The following is a 26,352-nucleotide window of genomic DNA, read 5'->3' as shown; positions in this document are numbered from 1 at the left end:
TGAGAATAACCACATAAGTATTCTATTCGAATGTAGTACTTATCTGTATATGTTTCAACAAAGAACTCTTCCTCCAGAACTACTAAGAATATATGGAATTTATTAACAAATCAAACTGGAACAAAGCTATCATGACAAGTTTATTAAGGATTGCAGTATGTATCAGTTGAATACAACCCCCCACAAAAGGAGTTTCAATGACTTGAATTTCATTCAAGAAGCTCTTGCAGTTGCCCTGTGCTTGTGAGACATAAAAATTCCAGTAGGCAGTGCAAAAAATCTTACATGATAGTGGCCATGGCAGTTGAGATTTCAAGTGGGAGTTATTCACCTCCAAACAAGCCTGTGAACTATAAAAGAGCATCGAAATTTTGCTAAAGCCTGTACGTATCCATAGCCCTGCCCTCTACACACGACTAACAACAACAAACATGCGAATATGACCCATGTGTGAAAGATCCAAGTGGACTATATCAGGTAGGGCGACACGGTTTAGAACTTATTTCCTGAATCCATCAGGTCAATTCATCAAGTGGGGTTGTGTATGGAAAGAAAACTATGGCTAAAACAACTTTTTTCTAGCCATCAATTTATTTTTTTTAGAATGTGGCCGGCCTGATAAGTGAAATAGCTGTGGACAGTTCAGATCTTTCACACGTGCCACATTGGCTCATGTTATGGTGTGTGAAGCTGCAAAGCTGTACATGGGTATGGGCTTGGCAAACCCCGAAAAAACATTTACCTACATATGATACAGTGGGATCTACGCTGATTCATGGTTTGGGTTTGTCAAGTTAGCAAGTTCTATGGATGGGCTGTTGCCCATATCCTTTGTCTTGTGAAGAAGAAAGGTTCCGGAAAGAATAGTAACGAAGCCACACAATTCTGTTGCTATCTGAGATGCGTTTTGTGTGTCCCAATCCTGGATTAGATGAAAAGAAAAAATGAGAAAAATCATAATCCAAAGAACAATTTTTCTTGCTAATTCGAGGTGCTGATATGTACAAAATATCACAAGCATGTGACAACGTCACAACCAAATCAAAGGCCAGGTTTGGTTTCTGATGATATTTCAGGAGTGGATAAAAATAGTAAGTGATTTTAGAGTTTCTATTCTTACTAGAATTCCAAAAATCACAAAATGGGCTCTCGTTTGAGTTATATTGGAGAGAGAGCTCTTTGGTATACACACAACTACCATTTCATATTTTTGGAATTTCTATGAAGAGTAGGAAAACCAAAAATCCAGAATTATTGTTCTCACGGCCCAAGCCAAACAGGCCATAAAGCAATAAACCTTCTTGCTAATTCCAAGGCTGGAAGCATAAGAAAAGGGGATTAGAGGATATGAGAAGGCTTCACACAGCAAACATGGGTTTCAATTTCCGACAAATGGGACTCATGCTTCATGTCTATCTTGTCCTACATTGGATGGACCCCACCCAAAAAATCTCCTCGTTGGGTCAGTTCTAACCTTTCTACTTGTGGACCAGATATAGGCAGCTGGGGAGAGAGATATGGAAAGATCACGTTCAATTGGAATAATAATAATAATAAGTCCAAAGATTGGTGCCTATGATCCTCCACTCTGTGTCCATCCATGCACACAACAGAACAATGGTCTGGAATACTGAAAAGCATAGGCTCCACTTGTCCAAATTTAAAATAAGCATATCCTCAGAAAAGCATGTCGGTATCCTATAATTCCTTCATTCAGAATAGTATAAAAATATGCGGCTTGATATAAGTGTTTGTGGTCAGTGTTAACCAGGAGCTGATCTTAATATCAAACAATGAGATAATTTCACAATGGCATACTACTACAGGAGCATCCAAAAAAAAGGCGAAACTTTGGTGTGTCCATGGCCACACATCATGTGGAAACCATGTCCTACCATCGGTAGGTGGCGAAAATTTGGCCGAATAAGTGCATCGAGATTCCTTTGCACCGCCAATTTATGGTGAGAGGCAGTTCCGCATAATGTAGGTGTAGCCATGTGCAGACACAATATTTTCTCAAGAGGAGAAAAAAATCTTACTGTGTTAATTGCCATGTGCAGTAGAACATTTAGCACCAGAAATATAAAACTACCCTTGAAATCTATACTCAATTAAATTTACCCAACTAACCACGACAAAATTTGAAATGCCTATTCTAGCCTTTGTAGAATGGGCCATGCTCCAGTGGTACCGTACAACCCTAAGTTTATGGCGATACCAGGAAGATGTGGAGCCCATTGATGGGCTCACAAGTAGAGCCGGGCACGGGACGACTCGACTCGTCCGACTCGTTCAAACCCGACTTGATCCAAACCGAGTGGGTGAGTCAATCTGAACCGAGTAGACTTCGTCCAATCCGAACTCAAACCGAGTTGATTTCCCGGTCACCCAGTAACTCAACTCGACTCGACCCAAAATCCAACTCGGTACTGACTTGACCCATACATACATACATACATACGTACGTACGTACATACATACATACATACATACATACATACGACGTTTCAAATTTGAGATGCCATGTGGCTGATGGAGAGGCTGCAATTCTAGCACCGACCCAACTCAGTACTTGTGACCAGTTCGGACTTGGTCCGGATTAGTCCAGGCCAAGACCCAGACTCGGATCAGGTCAGGCATGCTGGACTCGGTACCGAGTCGGGTCAAGTACGGGTCAGGTCTATTTCAAAACCGGATCGTGTCAGTTCAGCCCTAACTCGGTCCAACTCGACTTGATGCCCAGTTCTACTCACAAGACCTCAGAAAACCTCCAGGGCTCAAAAATCAGCCCATTCCAAAACTCAAATGGGCCACAGGGAAAATATTGAGATGGAACACCCATGGCTGATTAGCATGAGGGGGCCACCATGCCCTATATATATAATCAAGGCTTTTCAGACCCTTCATCTGGATAGGGTCAGACCAAACTGCAGGCAATTTTGCAAGTCAAGTGGGCCCTCGTAAAATTCTAGGGTTGGTGTTTCCACCCAGATTGTTCCATTTGATGTTGCCCACATTTTTGGATTGGGCTGAGTTTTGGGTCGTAGAGGTTTTTTGAGGTGACGCATTGGATAGACAGACTAAAGGTGTTTCTTTAACCCATATCCAGTGCTAGTAATGATTAGGAGCTATGCTAGTGGTTGTTTATAGGGAAGCTTCATTATCGTCATCTAAGCCTTATCCCAATAAATTGGGGTCGGGTGCATGAATCCTTTTCCGCCATTCCACTCTATCAAGGGTCATAACTTCAGTTGGAGCACATGGCTTTTAACCATATGGACAGCGCTTCATTGAACTATTTATAAGGAAGCTTATGCAACCTAATTCTACAAAGGGGGTGCTATAGTGTTCCTAGTACTAGTGTTCGGAATACTAGTATCGCGTTACGTATCACACCCTTGGGATACGGATATGTATCAGTTATCACATTGGATATATCGGTTGTATCACGTAATGTATCGTTGTTGTTGGAAACATGGGGAAACATTAGGAAATTGGTCAAATTTTTCAATGAAACTTTAGTGATTATTAAAAATGACATCAATACACACTTATAAATTAAAACAATACAAAAAAACAAGTGCACATAATAGGTTTTCTTTGTATGGGGTCCTAATCTATGCATTGTCTAACTGAATTGATGCAAGTGTATTCAAAGTTTATTCATAGAATTTATAAATATAAGAAGACATGTGGAAACACAAGCAATATATTCAAAAGAAAAAGAAGAATCACTAAATCACGTTATATACATGTTTGATTTTATGTTTGGACACAAAGATTACAACCAATTTGTGAGAAATTGGGAAATTTTTATTTTTTTTCAATTTTCCACAAATCGGCCCATCTCCTTCAAATCTCGAAATCGAAGCTCCCAATCTATGATTTTTCATTCATATATTTGTAACAATTTGACACTGATTTAACACAATTTACAGAAGGGGAAAAAAAAAAGGATCAAAAATTGAAAATGTTCACCAGATCGAACATGTGGGATATATTATATCCCACTACTTGTGCATTTTATATCGCATAGGTGGGATACAAGATATATTGTGGGATATATTGGCCGATATTGTCGATACTTAAAACACTGCCTAGTACCACCCTAATCTTATGGTAGTAATGGGCAGATGTGAGGCCCACATGATGCATCCACACCATCACTAGAGCACAACCTTCCCATTACCACCATAAGCTTAGAGTGGTAGTAAGAACACTGGAGCACACCACATGTAGAATGATTGCATAAGCTTCCCTATAAACAACCACTAAAATAGCTCCACAATTAGTACTAACACTGGATTTGGAGTAAAGATTGCACCTTATTCTTCCATTTCATTAGCAAATCTTAGTGCCCACATAGATGTGCATGCATGCAGATCCAATCGTGTGTCTAGCTGGTAATGGATCATCAAAAGAGCATACTCAAGTTTTGAAAGACCAATCCTATAATTGAAGGTTGTGCAAGAATCCCTAAAAAAATAATAAATAATAAATAAATAAATTCCCTTGTGCTTAGTCAAAATGTCCTAAAATTGTACAACTCGAGACTTGCAAGAAAAGGTTAATAGTCCACTAAAGTTCAAACTGTATTCAAGTTGGGTTATGGTTCCACTGTGGGATGTAGTGTCTGAAGGGTTTGCTCAATAATAGAGGATGGATTTTGGGGAACCTTTGGCCACCTTTGTTGGAGTTGTGCTCTAGAAAAGCAATGTGTGCCCGAATCCACTAGCTATATGAATGTGAAAGGTTCACTCTCAATCGTTGATCTTGATGGCCACGGGTCCTATTGGACAATGTGATATGCCTTGACTTATATTCAGTGTTGCTTTAAACTTATATGGTATGGATTGTATGAGGAGTGAATCCTCTGGTCCTTAAGAACTTGAGATTAGACATAATGGTCATTTACGAAGGAAAGTTATGTACTATGGATCTCAGTACCCTATTGAGCCATGATTAGCACAGATGCTTAAGACACATTTATGGATATCATTCTTTGAGATGTATAGTCATCATGTGTGAGGGGATTGACTTAGGTCAAGATAGAAGGTCTCCAACATCAGAAGCCGACTTGGTGTCAGTTGTGCCTTTATCCTTACCCCACACAGGGAGTGTAACTGTGTCGTGGATATAGGATTCTGGCATTGGACTTTTGACACTTGTAGTGGAGGATCGAAGTTTAAGTCAATAGTCTGGGATCGCATTAGCCCAAACTATGATCAAGAGATCAAGGACTTGATGGTGCACAAAAGGTGATCAATTCTTAGACCTAAGGGCATGTAAGAGTGGTGGTTCATGACTGGGTGGCTTTGACTTACTTCATGGTGTTTCATAGAGACCACTTAAAGTAGGTGATGTTGGGTACATCCATCATAGTTTTACCTAGGGACTTGTTATAAGGTAAATCTTACTAGATCAAGGCCCATCAAGTGATTTTACTGCAAGGCCCTACACTTAAAAGGTTTATAATCTGTTTTACAAAGGTTTTCAACCGTTAAAGTTTTATTTTAACTATTAAAATCATTTTAATTGCACGTGTTTTTTTTTCTTTAGAATTTATAATTTTATTAGGAAGGGCCTAGAGGCCAAAAGAATTAATCGCACTTGATGACCTGATGGCGCAAATTTGATCATCCACTATTAATCAGCATGATATTTAGATCTATAGTGGATGACCTTGACAATGGAAGGATTAGGTCATGAGTATGTGCATGTATGAGGAAGATTAATAGACTAACTTCACAGTAGGGTACACCAAAATCCATAGGGTGGTGGAACACCATACTTGGGTGCACCCTTGAAATCCTAACCCCTCTTTATATAAGATCATATCGTAAAGAGGAGTTAAAAAATTTATAGAGAGAGCCTTGGCGTTCCCAACCCACGCCCCCCCCCCCCCCGAGGGATGTCACCTTGTGGAGAGAAGAAAGAGAGAGTTTGCCATCTCCCATCTTCATCCACTCCACACGTGTGAGTGTGTGGTCCACCTAGTGGATGGTGAGAGACTCTCTTAGCCCAACCAGAGTTGTAGATGGTATTTCTCTTAGCTCCTTCCATTTGTGATAGATCAGGGAAGAAACCTCTTCGGTTAGGGGAACAAATTCAGCAGAATCATCATAAAAAAGCATCCCACCATTCAGAAGCATAAAGTAGGATCTCAATCTTTCTTTTAGGATTTTGATCTCACAAAAACTTGATATTATCGGCAAAAGGGGTTTTTAAGGAACAGTTTGATTGGATCATCGGGAAAATACTAAGTTTTTGCTACATTTAGAACCCAAAAATCCAACAACCTTATTGTCCCTCATATTGACTAGATGCCAAGAATACTTTCTTACATGCATATTAAAAACAGTTCCACCACTCTACAGCGTGGTCATAGATTCCTTTTTGTTTTGGGCAGCCTCACACGTTTAAGCAACTTGTACTTTCTTTTTTAGAAGCATTGTATGATGCTAGGCACCATCCAGGGATCACTTTTTACAAGTGCAGCCCATGGTTCAATGATCCAAACATTTTTTTTCTTTTTCAAGTGGTTCCTAAGTGATCCAAACAATTAATATTATGGAACCCACTGTGGATGCCCATGCACCAAATTCTCCCAAATAGAAAATTCCTAACCAGTCAATAGGCAGATGACAAATAGACAGTCAGGAAAAAGTTTGTAGAATGCCATTCAGGCTTTAGGTTAGAAAAAGCAGCTTCCACGGTTCGATCATCCAAGCTCTTGATAAAAGGGACCACTGTTTTAATATAAATAAATAAATAAATAAATTTGAACATCTGTTGCATTCTATCTATAGCTAGGATCTTCCAAGCAAAAAGGTCATTCGCAGGTTCTCATTCAACGATAAAAAGACCTAATATTCCATCTATAGCTAGGATCTTCCAATTTTGGGATAATTTTGGTGCATGGGGGGGGCATCCCTAATGAGGCCTCTCATATCAAGACCTTGGGTCACTAAGCCATGGCATGGTGACACATCTCATTCTCAGAAATTCCTCAACCCAGAAATTTTCAAGATTTTCAAATTCGATGTTTTTCTAAGGATATCATCAGACAAATCTCCCCAAAAATAAAGATATCTATTTTAAATAAATAAATAAACTTAAATTTAAAGATATGTTTAACACAACAAATTCTTTAAGGTTTTTATTATTTTTCATGACAACATCGCAATAAACACAATCTTTCGAAATCTTCCGATATTTTGAGTATCTTGCTTATAATAGTGTTTTGTGTATTTTTCTCAATATATCATGACATTTTCAAAATCTTGGCAATATTTGTCACATGGAACCATAAGTCCCATTTGTACAAACCAAAAAACCAAACAGTAACAACTCTTTCTTTAATGGCTCAATTCATTGTTTCCAAACAGCCACATGTTCGTGCAACAATGATTGAGACTCGTGCATGTTTAAGACAGCATGCTATTTTTCTATATCTAAACATTGTTTTTATCCACCTTGTAATTGATGAAATGAACCTTCTCATGCCAACATAAACAAATTCAATTTCCCTTTGAATAATGAGATAGACCGGGAATGCAAATATAAGAAGCATTTTGGCAACTAAAAAAATTCTCTAGAAGAGAATATAATTCAGAGGTAAAGATGCCTCACACTCTAACTATATGGAGAATAGCACAATTTAGATAATCAAAGGGCAATAACAACTTGCTAATAAGTTAGAAGTCGATACTAAAAATTCCAAAGAGAAATAAAAGATAACCTTAAACATGATAATGCTAGCAATGATGGTGAAAGTAGTGAACATCACATAGTAGACTGGAGATACAACGGCAGTGTTGAAGGTGTCCAAGGCCTGCATGGATGAATCAATCAAACAATCATATCAAGAAGGGAAAATTACCTTCCCATGGACTTGCACACCATTAAACCCTGCACCAGAACTATTTGGTGGAAAATTGTTTTGAATAAGTATTTTGAGATCATAGCTGTAGCAGTCTGTATGTGTTTTGTCCACTATATCAAATGAAATTTTGAAAAGAGTATCCTCTCCTAAGATTCAAAAAAGCTTAATTGTTGAATGATGCTCGAGCTTTACTCGATTGGTTCAAATCATGAGTTGACAATTCAAACAAGAAGTACGTACAAGCAACAAGTGTATGGAGAGAACTAGTAGAATGGTTGGCCTTATATTACTCAACTCCTCCCGAAAGGGAAGCATCAGGGTTTGATTTACTTTTAACAAAAACCTGTTGCCATATAACTATGATGACCCTTTAACAAGGGATTATATTAGGATCCCCTTTGATAAAACTTATTTTCAATACTTATCACTGAAATTTGATATTTTCAGTGATTTTCACTAATTCAGATCGTTTGGCAAATCCAACTTAAGTACTTAAATTAATTTTTACTTAAAATATGGGTTTTTTTTTCAGCTCCCCTCCCTTCACTTAATGCTGAATGCTAAAAGTGGTGGTGCATTAAAATTTCTTTTCACTTTTGACTAAAATATCCCCAAAATTATTTCAAATTTACAATTCAGCACTTTAAATTTTCAGAGCTTATTTTTCAGTTTATCAAACGGCACCTTAGTCATGCTTTGCTGAATTAAGATGTTCCACCCCTTTTAGATGCTGTCCTTTATGACAACAAAATAATCTTTGCAGTTATTTTGTGAATGGAAGTTTTTGCTTCATGTAAGGTTGCCTGTATGAGTTAGAAACTAGTTTGGAGTTTTGTATTACATAGATGTTAGGAACACCTATGTTTAATGTGCTTTGACTCCAAAAATTTGTATATTTGTGCTAGGGGAATAGGGTCAAGAAAAAACCATATTTCAGGCTCCTCTTATATCTCTCTTCTTGAGTCCTCTCTTATATGTGTCTCCTCTTATATCCCTCTCTTCAGGGAGGTTTCCCCCTCAAAGTGGGAAACAACGTAAATCTTCCGAGTGTTGTGTGTGACTCTACTTAATGAGAGTATCATTTTCTTAAGTATTGTTTTTTTACAGTCACATTAAATTTTATTTTCACTTGGTTTCTATCTACCTATTAGAAAGTGGGTCTCTCTCCTACACCTAATTCTGCCAAACTTGTGCTCTGTGTCCTGCTATCATTGGACCCTCACACAACAGAAATTGGGAATTGACCAGAAAGATTTTGGCTCATTTCTTAGACCTTCCATTTTATTTTATTTTTTGTTTTTCTCGTCTTGTCAACTCATGGCAGAGCAGCCACATGCATGTTCATTAAAATACCAAAAAAGACAAGGAAATTTCAAGTAAGCAATCTCAAATTTTAATCAGAAATGCAAGCACAAATTGTTAGGTTGATTCAAAAGTTTGCTATTTTTTCCACAACAGTAAAACAAGTACGACAGGAATTTGCTTCTGTTAAGAAACAAAATTCCTTTGTTGCTACCTATTTGGGTAATACCGAGAGAACTACCCAATTTCTCACCCTCACCAGTATATAGAAAACCTCATAAATCAGCTGGCACAAATCTTTCTGTGGTTAATGAAGCTGAATCTTCCAAGGTTCGGCAAGGATTTGCCCAAAAATTATGTACGTCAAACGGAACGATTTTTTTCTTGGGTACATTTGGTTGCACCAGATATCACAAGTTTCATGATATTTCATGATTAATCCATCTAATTTGGTGTTATAACCTCTTTTCCTTAAATCATGAGGACCATCAGGATGAGAAAATTGATGGGGTCCCTTCATGATCAGAATTAGATAGGCATCGTGCATTAGGTTTGGCCCAAGTCAATTTGAGGATTTGACTGGAGCATTGACCAAATTACAGAAAATCACAATGGTTAGAGATTTACCAAATCAAGAAGCTAGCGAACCGCATGCTAGACACTATGACCTTACAAAAATGCCTTCTTTAGGTGCTGCTTCCTTAGCAATCTTAAGGAAGCAATTAGGCGTGACATGAAAATGTTTAAGCCTACTAACATGTTAGAGGCTATATAATTAGCATGCTACAAGAAGAAGAAAAGTTATCCACTCAGTATCAGCAGGGAAACTTCACCAATAGTGTTAATTTTCAACAATGACTATGATGTAATAAAAAATTTAAATTAAAATTTTAAAAATAAAAAATAAAAAATTCATTTTCCTATCACATAACATGTAAAGAGCTGAATTCAAGTTTTTTAAAGCTTCTCCTTCAAGGTCAGTGAAAGCAATCAATCCAAAGCTGCATTTAAGGGACAATTGGGGACAGGGTCAATCCCAATTTTTCAGCCTTTTCGTTTGAAAGGATAAAATCCATGCATTGGTTTTCTCTAAAACACCCGTGACAAAGATGAGAAAAACATTAAAAGGTTGAATTCAATTGGCACAGCCCTAAATGCAAGCATGTCCTAACTGTATTACTCAATCCAAAAGTAATAAATTTCATTAAATGGCAAAGTCAGAAAATAAAACCCAACCTTTTGGACAGTGAGAAACTTGCAATTCATTAACCAGCTTGGCATTGACAATCTAAGCACATGGTACGAGGTTGATTAACGTTTGAGTCTTTCTGTCTATGATATATCCAAATTCAGTTTGCAAATGTGAGTAGGGAGGATTTTGTTGGGAGCAAGAAATTAAAAAGAAAGAAGAGGTATAGATCAGATTTTTTAACTCAGCACACATAATTCAAAATATTGATTCTAGGGTTTTCACCCTCTCTGCAAAAGAAGTAAATCTCCTAACAGCAAGAAAAAAAAAAAAAACTCTAATTGTTTTTTTCTCCTAAACATATGGCATCCACACACATGCATGTGCACACGAGCACACATATATAACCCTAAACATGGCGAAACCTATCTACTCATACTTCAACATGATCTAATCTCAGCCCTGGATTTACTAGTAGAGTAGCACTATCGTAGTGCTGTATGCATCAAGTAATGTGGCAGTTACTGTAATGCAAACCTTTTTTATAGACAGAAAAAGCTCTTCTAAAACCATCGAATGACTTAAAAACCCTCATCATCATCATCTAAGCCTTATCCCAATTCCCAACTAATTGTGGTCAGCTACCCAAATCTTGTTCCACCATTCCACTCTAACTTAAAAACATTAAAAAGTCCTAAACTCTAATCACTTAGAGATCAGTCCTTTTACCTAAATATCTGTCGCATGTGGGGCCCATCTATAGGTCCTAGGACCCACAAATTGGGCCTTTAGGACCCATCTATCCATCAAGCACTTCTTCCCGGGTTTTCATTCCTTGTTATGTTACCTTTGTTGGTTTAATACATAGATGGGCACACAGTATTCAAATCGCTCATCCCCTTAATCTCAAGGTAAGAGGACATCTGATCTTTAATATTTTACATTTTATTTCTAAAATGTTCTTTCAAAAATTAATTTGCTTTTAATATTTCTATAACTTATAATGGTATTTGAAAATCTAGTATTTGGGTTCAGCTGAGCCATATGCGTCATGGATCCCATGCCCACGTCACATCATGTCCAGCACAGGTACGTCCGGTAGGTTCCTAAGGAAATCACTTAAGCCCACCTGCATGTCCAATAAGGCTCATGCACAAGCCACATATGTGCCAGCATGGCACCATAGGTCCGAGATACAATCCATCCAATCAGAACGGAACCATTATCTTGATGCCCTAGCCCAAGAATCTGGCTGATCCACTGGTCAGGTGACCACAGTTAGCAAAAAAGAGGTACGGCTCTGAGAAACTTGGCTGAAGTTTTCTAACCCATCCACCTTTTTCCACTTTCCAATATTGGGCCCTATGTGCTGAGTGGACCAGATTTATTCTTGGGAAAACATGTACAATGCCAGACCAACATGATTGATGGATTGGATCTCGAACCAACATGACATGCTGGCACATGTACAGCACATACATAAGCTTAATTGCACATGCTTGTGCACTTAGCAAAGCTCAGTTCCAAAAGTAAGCTCAGTTCCAAAAGTACCATAAGGAACTTCTGGACCTTCCTGTTGAATTCTTGACCATGGACAAGGAGGCACAAGTTCTCTCATTTCAAATAACAATAGCAAACCATAGTCTCTTCTCTATGCTAAAACACTCCTACCAGAATGATGCTTTTACATGCTTCCCAAAACAAATTTTAATGAATTACCTTGTTCAAATAGTTTATCTGCATGAGACAACAAACGATAACAATGGCAGTGAAACACCAAGTCTCAAGGTAAGCAAATTGGTTCGCTCCCGAAAACGTAAGCTTTAAGGCGATCCCCAGTGCTTTCACGCTCATCACCTAACCTCCAAGAAGTGAGGAAGAATATTAGAAAATATGGGAAGCTAAAAAAAGGATGGCTCTAAGTATCTTAAGCAGCAAGAGACACTAATCATACCGTAACCGAACCCATAAGTGAGCAAATCCCAATGTATACCAGCATATGACTTTTGCCGTATTGCGGAACAAAATAGAAAATGAGGACAAGAACCGAGACCAATACCACACAACTGTAAATAATGAAACCTGCAGGAATGAAGAATACACATCATTTTGAACAATACGAAATATGAGCTGCTGCAAGAATTATTATAAATGTCCAAGAAAAAAATTATATAGTGAAATAATGTCTATGCATTCATTTATATTTAAAGAACATAACATACAGAGGTATAATACAATTCTCAGAAAATAGTTCGACTTTATTTCAATCATATAGAAGTTGACTAGTTGGGACTTATCATGGATGGGCCATCGCAAATTATCTCCCCAATCGAATGATCCAAGCCATCTAATCTAGACGTGTAACCAAGGATCTATGTTTAACAGGTGCACAGTCACATGGTTAGTATCATCTGCTGAGGGAAGATTTTGGTATATCACCCATTCACATGAGGCCCAATAGTGCAGAATTTGGATCACCAAAAAGGTGGACCTCACATCTAGATTTTGTTGGCCAAGCAAATGTCTGATTCATCAATATATATATTTGCAAGCCACAACTTTCACACATTTATGTGCAATGTAAACCAAGATAATATGAAAAATCTAACAGAGAAATAGGAATGAAGTTAGACAGCAAGTAACACAAGAAGTAAACAATATTAAATGAACTTGAACATGTAGAATTACCTGGCTCAGTAGCAAGGTGCCATACTTGCTTAACTGATTCAATATCTCTCTCTTTTGGGGCATGTAAAACAATATTGGTGGACCCCACCACACAAAGAATGCATCCGAGCACTCCAAAAATGTGCAATCTCTCATTTAGCATAAAATGAGCTAGCACTGCACTGCATGAAAGAAATTTTGGGAAACAAAAACAGGCAAGAGAAGAATTTCAATAATACAAACCATAAGTCATAATGTCACGTTGTACCATACCTTACAATAATACTCAAAGCCCCCAACGGAGTTACAAGAATTGCAGGAGCAAAAGCATAAGCAGCAAAATTAGCCACTTCACCCATAATCACTAGCCAAAAAAAAAAAAGGTGTCAGAATCCAAATCAACCACAACTAACATCACTATCAAAGTAGAAAAAATGAGTTCTAAAAATACTATTGTATGACAACTGATCTATTATGTTAAACAAGAATGGAAAAATGAATCTTCACAGTCTTGTGGATAAGCCTAACGAAAGAATTTTCTCAAAAGGAAAGTTATGAAATTCATAGAAAGGGCGGAAACGAGAAAGGTTCGGTGAAGTAAGTTTTATCAAGCCAACATGCACCTCACTGCAAACAACTCTACATGTAGGCACTGTTGAAACTTGAAATTCTGTGTACATATTCCTTTTTCTTAGGGGCCTTTTTGTCATGTAAATGAAGAAGAAGAAGAAGACAGATATGGGAGAATTTGTGATTAGACAGCTAAGACTCTACACTATCTTATTGAATTGACCTAATTACGAGAAAGATATGGTGTCCCAAGGGTGCACCTAAGATAAAATACAAATACGTTCAAACACTTTTATTTGGTATTACCCAATTTTAAAGGTAATTTGGTCCTTTGGGCCTCTATTTTGTAACCGTAAGGGAGTTTTTTCTCCCATGAATGAGAAACTCCCATTCAAGGGGAACCCTATCAAATAATGGTTGTGGTCATTGGGAAAACAAAAAACAAAAAAACAAATCCAACGGCCAGAGTCGCAACGCATCTTATTGCAATACGTGGGGATGTATTCGAGCAAACAGCAAAGAGAGTTGCGGAAATCAAAGCTGCAGCAGGCTTTTTGTTGGTGAAATCCAAACCATTAGAGTGTCAACAGCTACATTTTTAGTTCTGAACATACCCCTACTTTCATTTGAAATGTCTTCCTAAATCCTTTGAATATGTGAAGGTCTCCTCCCCAAGGAAACTAATTGTGAAGCAAAAATGTCCGAAAGCTACTCCTGTTTTATATGGTATAAGATTATCTTGTATTACCCAATTTTAAGGGTAATTTGGTCTTTTGGGCATTTATTTTATGAAACAAACGCTGTTAGCTTTTAACAACTTTAACGAAAATTGAAGACGAGCACTAAGAAAATTTCTATCTACTAATGACAATTACTCCAATAGATCCGTCATTCGTGGATGAAGCAACTTAGTGGAATTTCAAAACATATCCAAGATTGGTCCATACGCTTATTGGGGTAATACTGGGATATGAACAAACCCAGACATCTATAGTTCACAATCCCATGCTTTCCAACCTTGAGGATGACTTCATTGAGCTAATTGCAGAAAAACCTCGGTTGACTTCTGTTTACAATTTTCGTTTTATCTCTCCACATGGCAGGTAGATCGATTACCTTGCTGATTTGTTAGCATGTCTCGTCAGCTTGAAACAATGCCTTGCAACTTGCACACCAAAGTGCAATAATGTCATGATGACCAAAACCAACACCGTGCTGAATAGCAACAAGGGGATTACTATTGGGGGGACACGCAGAAGCAACCCCAAGTTAGAATCAAACAATAAGAGATCAATCAAACCAAGCACAAATGGAACACAAGGTTTTACGTGGAAAAATCCTCATGGGAAAAAACCACAGCACAAAGCGACAGTGAATCCACTATGAAATCAATGTTTACAAGAGATGGAAGAGCTTACCGATCGAGAATACACCCCGAATATCACAAAAAACCTAGCTTTTCTTCCTCTTTGCTCCCCAAAAGCCCTAGACACATTTTTCATACCCTAATCCCTAATTAGAAACCCTTTAATAGGTTAAAACCCAAAATAGGAAACAAAACCCGCAATTCCACAAAATTGTACAAGTCGGTCGATGGGTGTGCCATTGACGTGTGTCGATAGGATCAAAGCCACCTTCAATCATATCGATTTGGACCTAGAAACTGTCCAGTGAGCAAAGGCCAAAAATCGGGTTTTTCTCGATGGGATTGAGTGGTCTGTCGATCCCGTCGACAGACCCGGTTACAGAAAGATTTGAGACATCAGACAACAATCTCCACCATGTCTTCAATCTTCACAAATCACAGCTCCAAGCTCCATCTCTAATTGCCACCATCATAGAGACAACTAAGTCTTCAACGTATCAATCTCAGACATGCTATAGCTGGCGATAAGCATGTCATCTATGTATAGTACCAGTACAATGAACTGTCCACCATCCAGTGTCTTGTAACAGACATAATGATCATACTCATTCCTAGTAAATCGCTGACCCATCATGAAAGTATCAAACATTTTGTACCACCACTGCCTAGGCGACTATTTTAGGCCATATAACGATCTCCTCAACCTACAAACTTTATTCCCGGCCCCTTTTACTTCAGAACCTTTTGGTTGTTTCATGTAAATCTACTCCTCCAACCCCCCATGTAGGAAAGCACTTTTCACATCTATCAATTCCAATTCCAGGTTGTAGTGGGCAACCAGCACCAATACAAATCTGATATACACTTGCTTGACTATAGGCGCGAAAATCCCATTGAAGTCGAGACCCTCCTGCACATACCCTTTCGCGACCAATCTCACCTTGTATCTATCATGTTTTTTCTTGTAAATCCATTTACAATTGATAGATTTTTGCCCCATTGGAAGCTCCACTAGCTCCCATGTCTCATTATTATACAAAGAACATCTCGTCATGGATGGTCGTCATCCACTTCTCAGCATCAGAACCATCTAATGCTTCCTAGAAGGTAGACAAATCCCCCTCATCCGCAATGAGGGTTAATGCGACATTCAAGTCATCCTTGTATCTGACTAGAAATCTGCAATCTCTCGGCGGATTTCTTCTGAGTGGTGATTGCTCCACCTGCTCCTGTACCTCTCTGCCTACGGCTCCGGCTCTGCCTGTGTATCTTATTTTTCAATCTCAACATCAATGACCATTGATTTCTCTAGTTTATTATGTTCGTCCTTGCGGAACAAGGAATCTTCATCAAACCTAACATCTCGGTTAATTATGATCTTCCATGTGACTTAGTCATACAGCATGTACCCTTTCACACCATCACCATAGCTCACAAAAATACACTTCTTAGTCTTTTGGTCTAGCTTATCTCTCTCAACTGATGGTACATGAGAGTAAGCATCATAACCACATACCCGCAACTGTGAGTAGTCTACCTCATGACCACTCCACACTTCTTCAGGAATCTTACAGTCTATCAATGTAGACGGGGACAAATTCACAAGGTAACACGTGTTAACAACCTCAGTCCATAATTCCGTACCCAATCCAGCATTGCTCAACATTCTTCGGGCTCTCTCCAAGAGGGTGTGATTCATCCGTTCTGCCACACCATTCTTCTCTGGTGTGTGCCTAACTATATTATGCTATGTAATCCCCTCATCCTTGCAAAACTGGTTGAATTCGTTTGAGGTGAATTCACAACGTTATATGTCCTTAGAACCTTCAGTTTTTGCTATTTCTGCTTCTCAACCCTTGCCTTTCACACCTGGAATGTGGCAAATACATTGGACTTATTTTTCAGGAAATAAACCCACACCTTCCTAGAGTAGTCATCTATGAATAAGACAAAAAATGATGACCGCCCGGCGAAAACAACAGGCAACAGGTCCCATACATCCGAATAGACATATTCTAACACCCCTTACATGCTTTCCAGTCTTAAAAGTTAGCCGAGATTGTTTACCATATATACAATATTCACATATATGAAAATCAACGCTTTTTAAAAATAGAAATCAAGCTATGATCAGAAAGTACATTCATACGCTCGCTTATATGGACAGACGAGCATGCCTCAAACGTGCCGATGTGGACTCCGCTACAGGCATTGCATCTCCACCCGATATGGTATTCCTGATCAACTTGTAGAGATTGCTATTCCACTGCGTTTTCATTGCTACGAGTGCCCCTTTTGAAACTTTAAGGACCCTATCATAACTAGTGAATTTGCAACCAAGTGCCTCAAGAGCCCTAAGGGAAATAAGATTCTTCTTAAAGTCAGGGACGTGTCTCACGTCTGGTAAGATATGCTCCATTCCATCGAACATCCCGATGTGCACTGAACTGATATCAATCACCTTACAGGAAATGTCATTGGCCAATAAAAACATATCCACTTTTGTACTCGATGTAAGTAGTAAACCAATCTCTATGAGAAGTCATGTGGTATGAGGCCTCCAAATCTAAAATCCAGTCGTTACTAAGGTAACGAGATTTGGATGCGGTCAAGATATTACCACCATCCACCTCTTCGCATGATTGCGCTATGTTGGCCTCTTTTGGCGCATTTTAAAATTTTTCTCCCTTTTGAGCCTTAGGATTCCTACAGTCCTTCTTCATATGCCCTGTCATCCCACAATTCCAGTACTTCATCTTGCCATTCTGTTTCGATTGGATCGCGATCGAGAATTGCCCTTCTCTTGTTCAAAATTCATTCCATTGACAACCAGCACATCTATAGATGTACACTCGCTACTGTCTTTCCTTCGTAGATGCTTCTCATGAAGGGTTGAGATAACAATTTCCACATCAATGGTATCCCTACCGTGGATCAGAGTGTCTACGAGATTCTAGTAGGACGATGGAAGCGAATTCAGCAGAATTAAAGCTTGATTTTCATCTCCGATCTTAATCTTTGCATTTGTCAATTTATATAGCAATTCTCTGAACGTGCCATGTGTTCGTTAATATCAGATCACTTTATCATCTTAAGATATAGAACTGTTTCTTAAGATACAGAGATTTCTTCATGTACAAACTATCCAGTTTCATCCATACCCCTGCAATGGTCTTTTGATCCAAGACATTATATAGGACATTGTCCGCTAGACACAATTGTATTGAGGTTGTACCCCTCTCGTCTAGCTCATCCCACTCTTCATCTATCAAAGATGCAGGACGCTTCGACTTGCCAAGGAGAGCTTGTTGCAATCATTGTTGAACTAAAAGGTCTCTCATCTTAACCTTCCATAGTTCAAAGTTATTTCTCCCAGTAAACTTCTCTGCTTCATACTTAATGTTTGATCCCTAGAAGACATGTTTTCAGATTCAATAAACTCAAAAAACCCTAACATTAGCTTTGATACCACTTGTTGGGGGGATGCGCGGAAGCAACCCCAAGTTAGAATCAAACAATAAGAGATCAATCAAACCAAACACAAATGGAACACAAGGTTTTACATGGAAAAACCCTCACAGGAAAAAACCACGTCACAAAGTGATAGTGAATCCACTATGAAATCAATGTTTACAAGAGATGGAAGAGCTTACCGATCGAGAATACACCCTGAATATCACAAAAAACCCTAACTTTTCTTCCCTTTTGCTCCCCAAAAGCCCTAAACATATTTTTCATACCCTAATCCCTGATTAGAAACCCTTTAATGGGTTAAAAACTGAAATAGGAAACAAAACCCGTAATTCTGCAAAACAATGCAAGTTGGTCGATGGGAGCTTCGATCATATCGAGTGCCATCGACGTCTATCGACAGATCGAAGCCACCTGCTATCATATTGATTTGGACCTAGAAACTGTCCAGTGAGAAAAGGCCAAAAATTGGGATTTTCTCAATGGGACCGAATGGTATGTCAATCCCATCGACAGACCCGGTTACAAACAAATGGAAGACATCAAACAACAATTACTTCAAGCCCTTGATTTCATCCAACACATTCTCAGTACTTATCTCATGTTCTTTTCAACTATTGTGCAGAATTTGGAGCACATTAAATTTACATTCCAATAGAAGATGGACCAACAAGGGGTTTTCGCCATGGATGACAAGCACAAAGGGGGGACGTCCAACACCCTAAACATACTCACATGGATTCTCCTTTTCATAATCAAGATGTTGTTTCTCCCGTTGCTGCCTTATCCATCTCCCTGGCCTTATGGACCACTCTGCAATGCAATTAGCCAACAGTTAACAGACATTGCATAATCAGCTTACTTGCCAAGTAATCTTCTTTTCACAATCCAGGGAATGACAAATTTGATTTTTGATGCCTCCAACAATATGACAAGAGACGTTAGTCTCTTCTCATATTTTCATCCATTTACCAATGATCCTGTCCCATTCAATGTTGATGGTTCTTCTTTATTCATCAAGAATATAGGATCTATTTCTTCACCTTTGGATAAGTTGGCTAATATTTATATTTTTCAGTGAGCCCGTTCGCAATTCATTGACCAGCTTTTGTAAAACATAGATCCCAGGCTTCTAACCACCTCAGATTTTCCAAAATTGATTAGAGGCTGCACCAAGCCCACAACTTCTAACAGTGTAGAAAAGATAACAATGGCAATCATCCACAAAAGTCTTATAAGTATTTGGAACCTGACTTTGTTGAAATAGGTGAGGCACCCAGCCATCCTAGCAGTATTCTAAGCAAAAGAGATGAAAAGAGATGAAAAGTTTATCACTGAGCAGCCAGTAGCCATGTGTGGTTCCCAGTCTATAGTTGATTCAATACATGTATGACCAAATGATAATCTTGATGAAGACTTGTTCTAGCCCTTAAATTCATATGTGAATTTCAAACAAGCACTCTGGATGCAATTGGATGCACTATATAATCAGATTGCAGTTTTAGTCCAAAAAAGAGGAAATCGCCAAAAATTGTAACCATCTTCCTTTAGCATTAGCATTGACGGACTGCAAATGCAAATGCATTTTTTTCCTTTATTTTATGGAACAAATTGCAATTGCATTATGTTCGAGTTTAACAAGAAAGGAACATGACTGCAATTTGAGGGCTATTCATCATTTCACCCACTATAAAATGCCATTACAATTGTTCATTGCATATCATTTAAACCAACTGTTCGCAATTCAATTCACTTGTACATCCAAACACAGCCCTAATGAGTTTTTTCCATCGTTATCAAATAATGCCAACTTCCAAATTTAGAAGTGTTAGATGGGATCTCCCTACGACTAACATTATTTATGTTACTCTGCACAATGAAAAATCTGAAAACAACAACATTCTTCTATGTTTACCATGACTGAACAAGGACTAAGCCACCGTTCAATAGAAGGATTTTGGAAAGGATAACTTTGTTTCAGCACTAGACTTACTAGTGATCATTCCAATCCACCACATTGGCTCGCGCAAGTATGAGTATCCGCCTGATCCTGAAAAAGAAGAAACTGATGTGTAACAATCATTTCAAAAAAAAAAACCCTTTCAATTGACAGTGGTAGCTTGTGACATACCAAACAATAACAAAAGAAGCATTGCACAATGCTGACCAGTTTGCAGCATTTACACTGCAACCGGATTCAGTATAGAGGGATCACACTCTTTAATTGATCCAGATAATTCATGTGGTGGACCCTACCAAGAATGATGATGCAGCACAAATCTCCACCATCAAATAATCCAGCCGTCAAACCAGTGGAATCTTCCTGTTGCATATGGATTTATTTTTTTATTTTTTTGGATTGTTAACATTATACTTTTATTTCTCAACATTTTTCATAGATAACAGATAATTCTATTGAATAGGAGAAAATGAAAGATTACATAAAGGGAAAGAACCCCAATACATAAATGACCCTTCCCCTCATTAACAAAAGAGGGTGCTGGAGAATTAGCTTCACTCAAAACCAAAGGAAACAAACTTTTTAATCTTGTAACTAAGGCTCAAAACACCTCTTGGCTTCCCAATTGAATACATCTGGATATACACACTCAAGAATTAAAGGACCATTACACCAATTCAAAAGCAAAAAAGCGAACACCTTCCTGAAGAACTTTGATTTCCACCCCCACAAATGATTTGCCCAAAGGGACCTGGGAAAAAGAACATAATTTACCCTTCCAATCATGAAGAACGCCTCTAACACAAGCATTTATTGCATTTTTGCCAGCTGATCCATTAAAATCCATTCTCCAAACTCTTACCTATGGAGCAGCCCCTGAGAGTTCGCATCAGAGCTGTGATCATTAGTCAATGCATGTCCAAGACAAACATATCTCTGGCCCAATATTACTTTAAATTGATTGTGGGATAGGCACCGAAGAAGCCGAAACATCAAAAATGTGCTTGTTCCTTTCTGACCATATACCCCACAAAATGGCAAAAGGGAACATTTGCCAAAGAATTCATCATGTATCTTTAAAAGGGCCTACATCACATTCTACGGAAATATCAACCACTGACCCATGGAGAACCACTAGCACCTCGAAAGAAACTACACCATAAATCCCTACCAATGATACAAAATAAAAAAAAGAGATGGTTAACTATTTCTTTAAGGCTTTGCAGATAAAACATGTTGGAGACTTTGTTGTCAATGTTGAAGATGACCGAGGATAGGAATTTCATCGGAGACGGTAGTCAAATGAAAAGCAGCAACTTTAGGCAGGACTGATGTACCTGGGTTCCACTTCTCTTGTCAACACTACAAAGAAAGATGTGGGGATCATTTGGTGTTGGGGGTCCCTCCTCATGTGGAGGTGGGTGGTAGTCTTTTATTGCCACATGTGTGTGGGGGTATTTTGGTGTGTGTGTGTGTGGTGGGGGGGGCGCGCTCTTTTGCCAAGAGTGAGTTCTAGCAACACAAAGGGGTTTTTTACTTTCTTGGAGAAAAAGAGGAGAAAGAAGAAGAGAGAAGGTGATTTGTAGAAGAGGAAGAACAAGAGCCTTCTACCAATGAAATCTTCACATCTGGGTTCGTGAGGGTTCATCCACAACGTTGGTTTCTTCAATTGTCTCTCCAAGGGTTGTGTTGGGGGTTTCTACAATCCCTAGTTAATGAGAAATTACTTTCTTTCATTGTTGCTTGTAATCCACCTTTGGGTGAAGTAGTTTGGGTATCCAAGAGAGGTCTCTTCATGATTGTACTTCCATTATTTCAGCTATAGTGGATTTGTGCCAGACTAGGTCCCGTGGTTTTCTCCTTCACATCGAAGGGTTTTCCATGCAAAAAATCTTAGTGTCTCTTGCATCCTACATGTTTGATGATTTGTTTGTTTGCGTTAGAAGTGATTTTCATCTGTTAAATCTCATATATTGTTAATCCCATTGATTTGCATATAGAAGGGAAAGGTGTGTGGTTTCCCAACACGTGGCTCCTGGAAACTCAAAAAGGGAAAAGGAACCGTTTACAAGAAACATGTTCTCTGATAAAGATATTATGCTTACTGTGTTTGGGTAATAGGATAGCCATTCTAAAGATTTTAGAAATTTTTTTAGGCGCTTAGAAAGGGAGGGAGAGAGAGATTTCAAAATTTTGACTTGTAGGGAAGGAATCCGTTTCCCTGGAATTTGCAAGCTACCTTTTATGAAGGGAACAAAATATTTCTCGTTTCCTTGAAATTGTTTCCAATGGGAAACGGTTTCTAAGTACGTCCAGGGTCCTAGACACAAGAAGCACACATACTTATGGATTCCATCAGAGAGTTACTTTTCAAGTAGCCAAACAACCCCTTAATAGAAAAAGAACCACTATGAGAACATTTCCAAATCCATCCATCTTCCATCTCCTCCTAACCCTTCCCGTTCCCAAAATCCATCCTCTCTCTCTCTCTCTCTCTCTCTCTCTCTCTCTCTCTCTCTCTCTCTCTCTCTCTCTCTCTCTCTCTCTCTCTCTCTCTCTCTATTTCTTCCTGACAATTTGTCCCATATCAAGCTGAGTGGAAGAAATGGAGATGTACCTCTAGAGCTTTACGTAATCTTCATGTACCACTCAAAACTAAAAGGAAAATTTCATAGGATAGCTACTAGTTATATTTTATGGGACAAAATGCTAGGCGGTTAAAGAACAACATGTTCATAAGATATGTAGCTGAAATGAGGATGTTAACTTGAATGAGTGGCAAGACAAGGAAAGATAGAATTAAAAATAAATGCATTCGAGGGAACTTAAGAGTACTACCAATGGGTAATAAGACGAGGGACAGTAGACTTAAATGGTTTTGTCATGTGTAACAGAGGCCAAGAACCACATTGGTTAGGAGTGGATTGGGGAAGGCTCTAAGAGGGCAAGGGGAAGGCCCAAAAGGACGTGGAAGGAGGTAGTAAGTAAATGCTTGATGACCTATGGTCTAACTGAAGGTCTGGCCCTTGATAGAGTGGAATGGCGGAACAAGATTCATGTCACCGACCCCAATTAATTGGGATAGGGCTTAGATGATGATGATGAATTTGTTCCATTATGCTCTTTCTTCACATCCAAGTTTCCTCCACCATTTTAAAAGGAGAGTTCAATCTCCCCCCCTTTTTCTAATGATTCCCATTCCGCCTTCCTCTTTTTACTTACACACGTCTTCCAACCAACAATCAGACCAGTGGAATATACTTGTCTAGTGGGGTGTTTTTGTCTTGTGCAACATCACCCATAAAGGTGGGCTCCACTTGTACAAAATACTGGATTAAATTAAAACACAGCTCGTTCAAGCTGAGTAGTGTACACTTAATAATAATAAGATGCATATTCGGACTAAAAAACCAATAACAGAGCAAAAATCAAAACTGTATTATTTGAACATGAGACAGAATCCAAATGCCAATTCTCTGTATATCTGTTATCCCCATCACATTCAAGAAAGTAAAAAATACATATTGCATACATACATAAGTTATCCAAAATGTGAATTCAATCCGTCCCGTATTATAATAAATTCACTTACTACTAGAATTTCATATCAAATTCAACAAGACCCATGTCGTAAAATTCAAAAAATAAAAATTAAAAATAAAAATAAAAACCAAGAATCGTGTAGAAGGACCTGCACTGACTCCATAGCTCCCTGCTTTTTTAAGCCCTTTCTTCTTAATTATAAAGCTTGCCCCAATGAAAAAGCTTGATGATAGGGCCAAAACCAGCCCACGAACGTTATCCATGGATACCCCCATCGGAAAATCAAGAACTTACAAAACAAAGCTCCTAAAACCCAATTCCTACAAACTCCAAAAAGGAAATGAATAAAAAAATTTCCAAGCTATTCAACTCCAAAGCAAAATTAAATAAAATGAAAGGGAAAAAATCGCACGCCTTGGATATCCAGGATTGTAAATTTCATGTGGGACCCACCACATGAGTTTGGAGAGGATGTTGGTGGCGGTGGTGGTGGTGGGGGAGAGCGGAAGATGAATGGCTACTGTTAATCGCACCGCAGGAGAGAGAGAGGCGGAAGCAACGGGTATTTCGGTTACCTTTCTCGACTCCACCACAACTTTTAAGGATACGAACCGAAGTGGGGACTCGCGCGAGTGAGATGGAAGAAGGGCTGCGTGCGATCGGGTCAGGTACATTGTACCCGGACCCGACTTATGTAAGCATCCAATAGGAATGGTGGAACCATGCCCACCCATTAAAATTCAGGTCAGGTCTAAGTAGCCTCAAAGTGAAAAATAACTGACCCACAAGGTTAATGGCTCAGCCCCTAAACCCAACGGGTTAATCACATGGGTCAGGTTGGAATCCAATAAGAAAAATGTTTTGTACCATCCAGTTAGCCGTAGCTATCACTTTTGTGGCAGGATATAAGACATCTAACCGTCTAAATTGGGCCAATAAAATCATGTGGTTGGGATAGCTCTATTAGTTTGATTTATGAGTGAGATTTTCAGTGAGTAAGTAACAATGTTTTAAAAAACGATTGTGAACTATTGCCATAACTAAGCTGAAAGGGAAATAACAAGTCAACATTTCTTTTCATTGAAATTTGGCATTTTCAATGATTTTCATTTATTTAAGTTATTTGGTAATTTTAATATATTATGTGTTTAAATTAATTTTTACGAAAAATTTGATTATGTTTTATTTTATTTTCCAATTACAATAATAAATAATTGTAAATGAATAATGATTATTTATTAATGTAATTATACGGCGACATCATTTATGTTTGATTGTGATATTGGTTTTGCTACATTGTTTGTTTTACTCATAAATTATTATAAAAATGATAGTTTTATAATATGAAAAATGTAATAATAACAATTTACTTTACTTATTTTCATAAATGTATTTAATTTTCAATTTATGAATTATAATTCATGTTTAAACAAATATTTAAAGAATGATAATGATAACTAGTTTACTTTATTTTTCATAAAAAATTAGAAAACCAAATAAACCCTTAATACTTAAAGTTGAATGTTAAAAGTAATGGTGCATTGAAAAAAAGTTCTAATTAAAATATCTATAAAATTATAAATTCAGTACTTATATTATTTCAATTAATTTTAGAGCTTTTTTTTAATTTATAAAGCAACAAATAATTAAATTCATTTTAATATGATTCAATCCAAACCCATTAAAAATCATATCGGTTGGAGTTGGCGTTGAGAGGTCCATGCCAGTCTATTTAATAATTCAGGTTGAATTTTTGGACTCAAGAAATCACCCACGGGTATAAATCGTGGTTGAGAATGCATGAGATATGAAAAGATAACAATTGAGTAAGAAAATGTTTTATTTTATCGATCCTGGAGGCAGATCATTCTACTCATCGTGTGGTCAAAAAGGCGCTCTGAATGTGGACCGTCAGTCATCTTTAACCATACTTTCATTTGTCCATACCAGTGTTGATGCGCGTAATGATCTGATATCAGCGAATAGGTTTTCTATGACGGTTCCAGTTGTTTAGTGGATGAGATCTTTCACATGTGTGTCACGTTTATTTTATTGCTGCAAAGTTCTTTCTCTATCTCAGTCGCGCGATTCTCTCAAGGAAGAGCCAGTTTAAGATGGGCTCCGCATCCCGCGCCTCCAACGCTTTGGGAAACGCGAGAAACGTAAGGCGATTCGCGCGAGAATTCCTCGAAGAGGTGGATTGAGCGAGCGCACATGTCACGTGGCGGGCATGTGAAAGATGGGTGCGGGGCGCGGATTAGCTACTGAGCACTTCAGTAGCCATGTTGCTACTGAAATGATGTGGTCGCTTTTCATTGGCGCAAAACCTGGCGCTCGGTTGAAAGCAGTTAATGCCCCTCCGTCACAGAAAAGAAAGGCCGTTTACTGGCCGCGTTTGT

General features: G+C 38.3%; 1 protein-coding gene across 4 annotated transcripts; it reads right to left on the bottom strand.

Annotated features, from left to right (window-relative positions):
* Positions 1–24,536, bottom strand: LOC131239610 (probable magnesium transporter NIPA2). Of its 4 annotated transcripts, none has more exons than XM_058237390.1 (8): positions 24,102–24,535; positions 20,444–20,500; positions 13,317–13,407; positions 13,065–13,225; positions 12,331–12,458; positions 12,096–12,233; positions 7,742–7,834; positions 1–922 (listed from the first exon to the last, which is right to left on the bottom strand). In XM_058237390.1, the coding sequence occupies exons 1-8, from the start codon at positions 24,226–24,228 to the stop codon at positions 764–766; spliced, it is 954 nt and encodes a 317-aa protein (XP_058093373.1). In that variant the 5' UTR covers positions 24,229–24,535; the 3' UTR covers positions 1–763. The 4 variants fall into 4 exon arrangements, with proteins under 4 accessions (XP_058093373.1, XP_058093376.1, XP_058093377.1 ...); XM_058237393.1 differs by lacking the exon at positions 24,102–24,535 and adding an exon at positions 20,582–20,736; XM_058237394.1 differs by lacking the exon at positions 7,742–7,834 and having other exon boundaries at positions 24,102–24,536.
* Positions 24,537–26,352: the final 1,816 nt, after the last annotated feature.

Source organism: Magnolia sinica, chromosome 3 (genome assembly GCF_029962835.1).
Source record: "Magnolia sinica isolate HGM2019 chromosome 3, MsV1, whole genome shotgun sequence".
Taxonomy (NCBI): domain Eukaryota; kingdom Viridiplantae; phylum Streptophyta; class Magnoliopsida; order Magnoliales; family Magnoliaceae; genus Magnolia; species Magnolia sinica.
The sequence above is the reverse complement of the archived record's forward strand: the minus strand, read 5'-3'. Positions and strand labels throughout refer to the sequence as shown.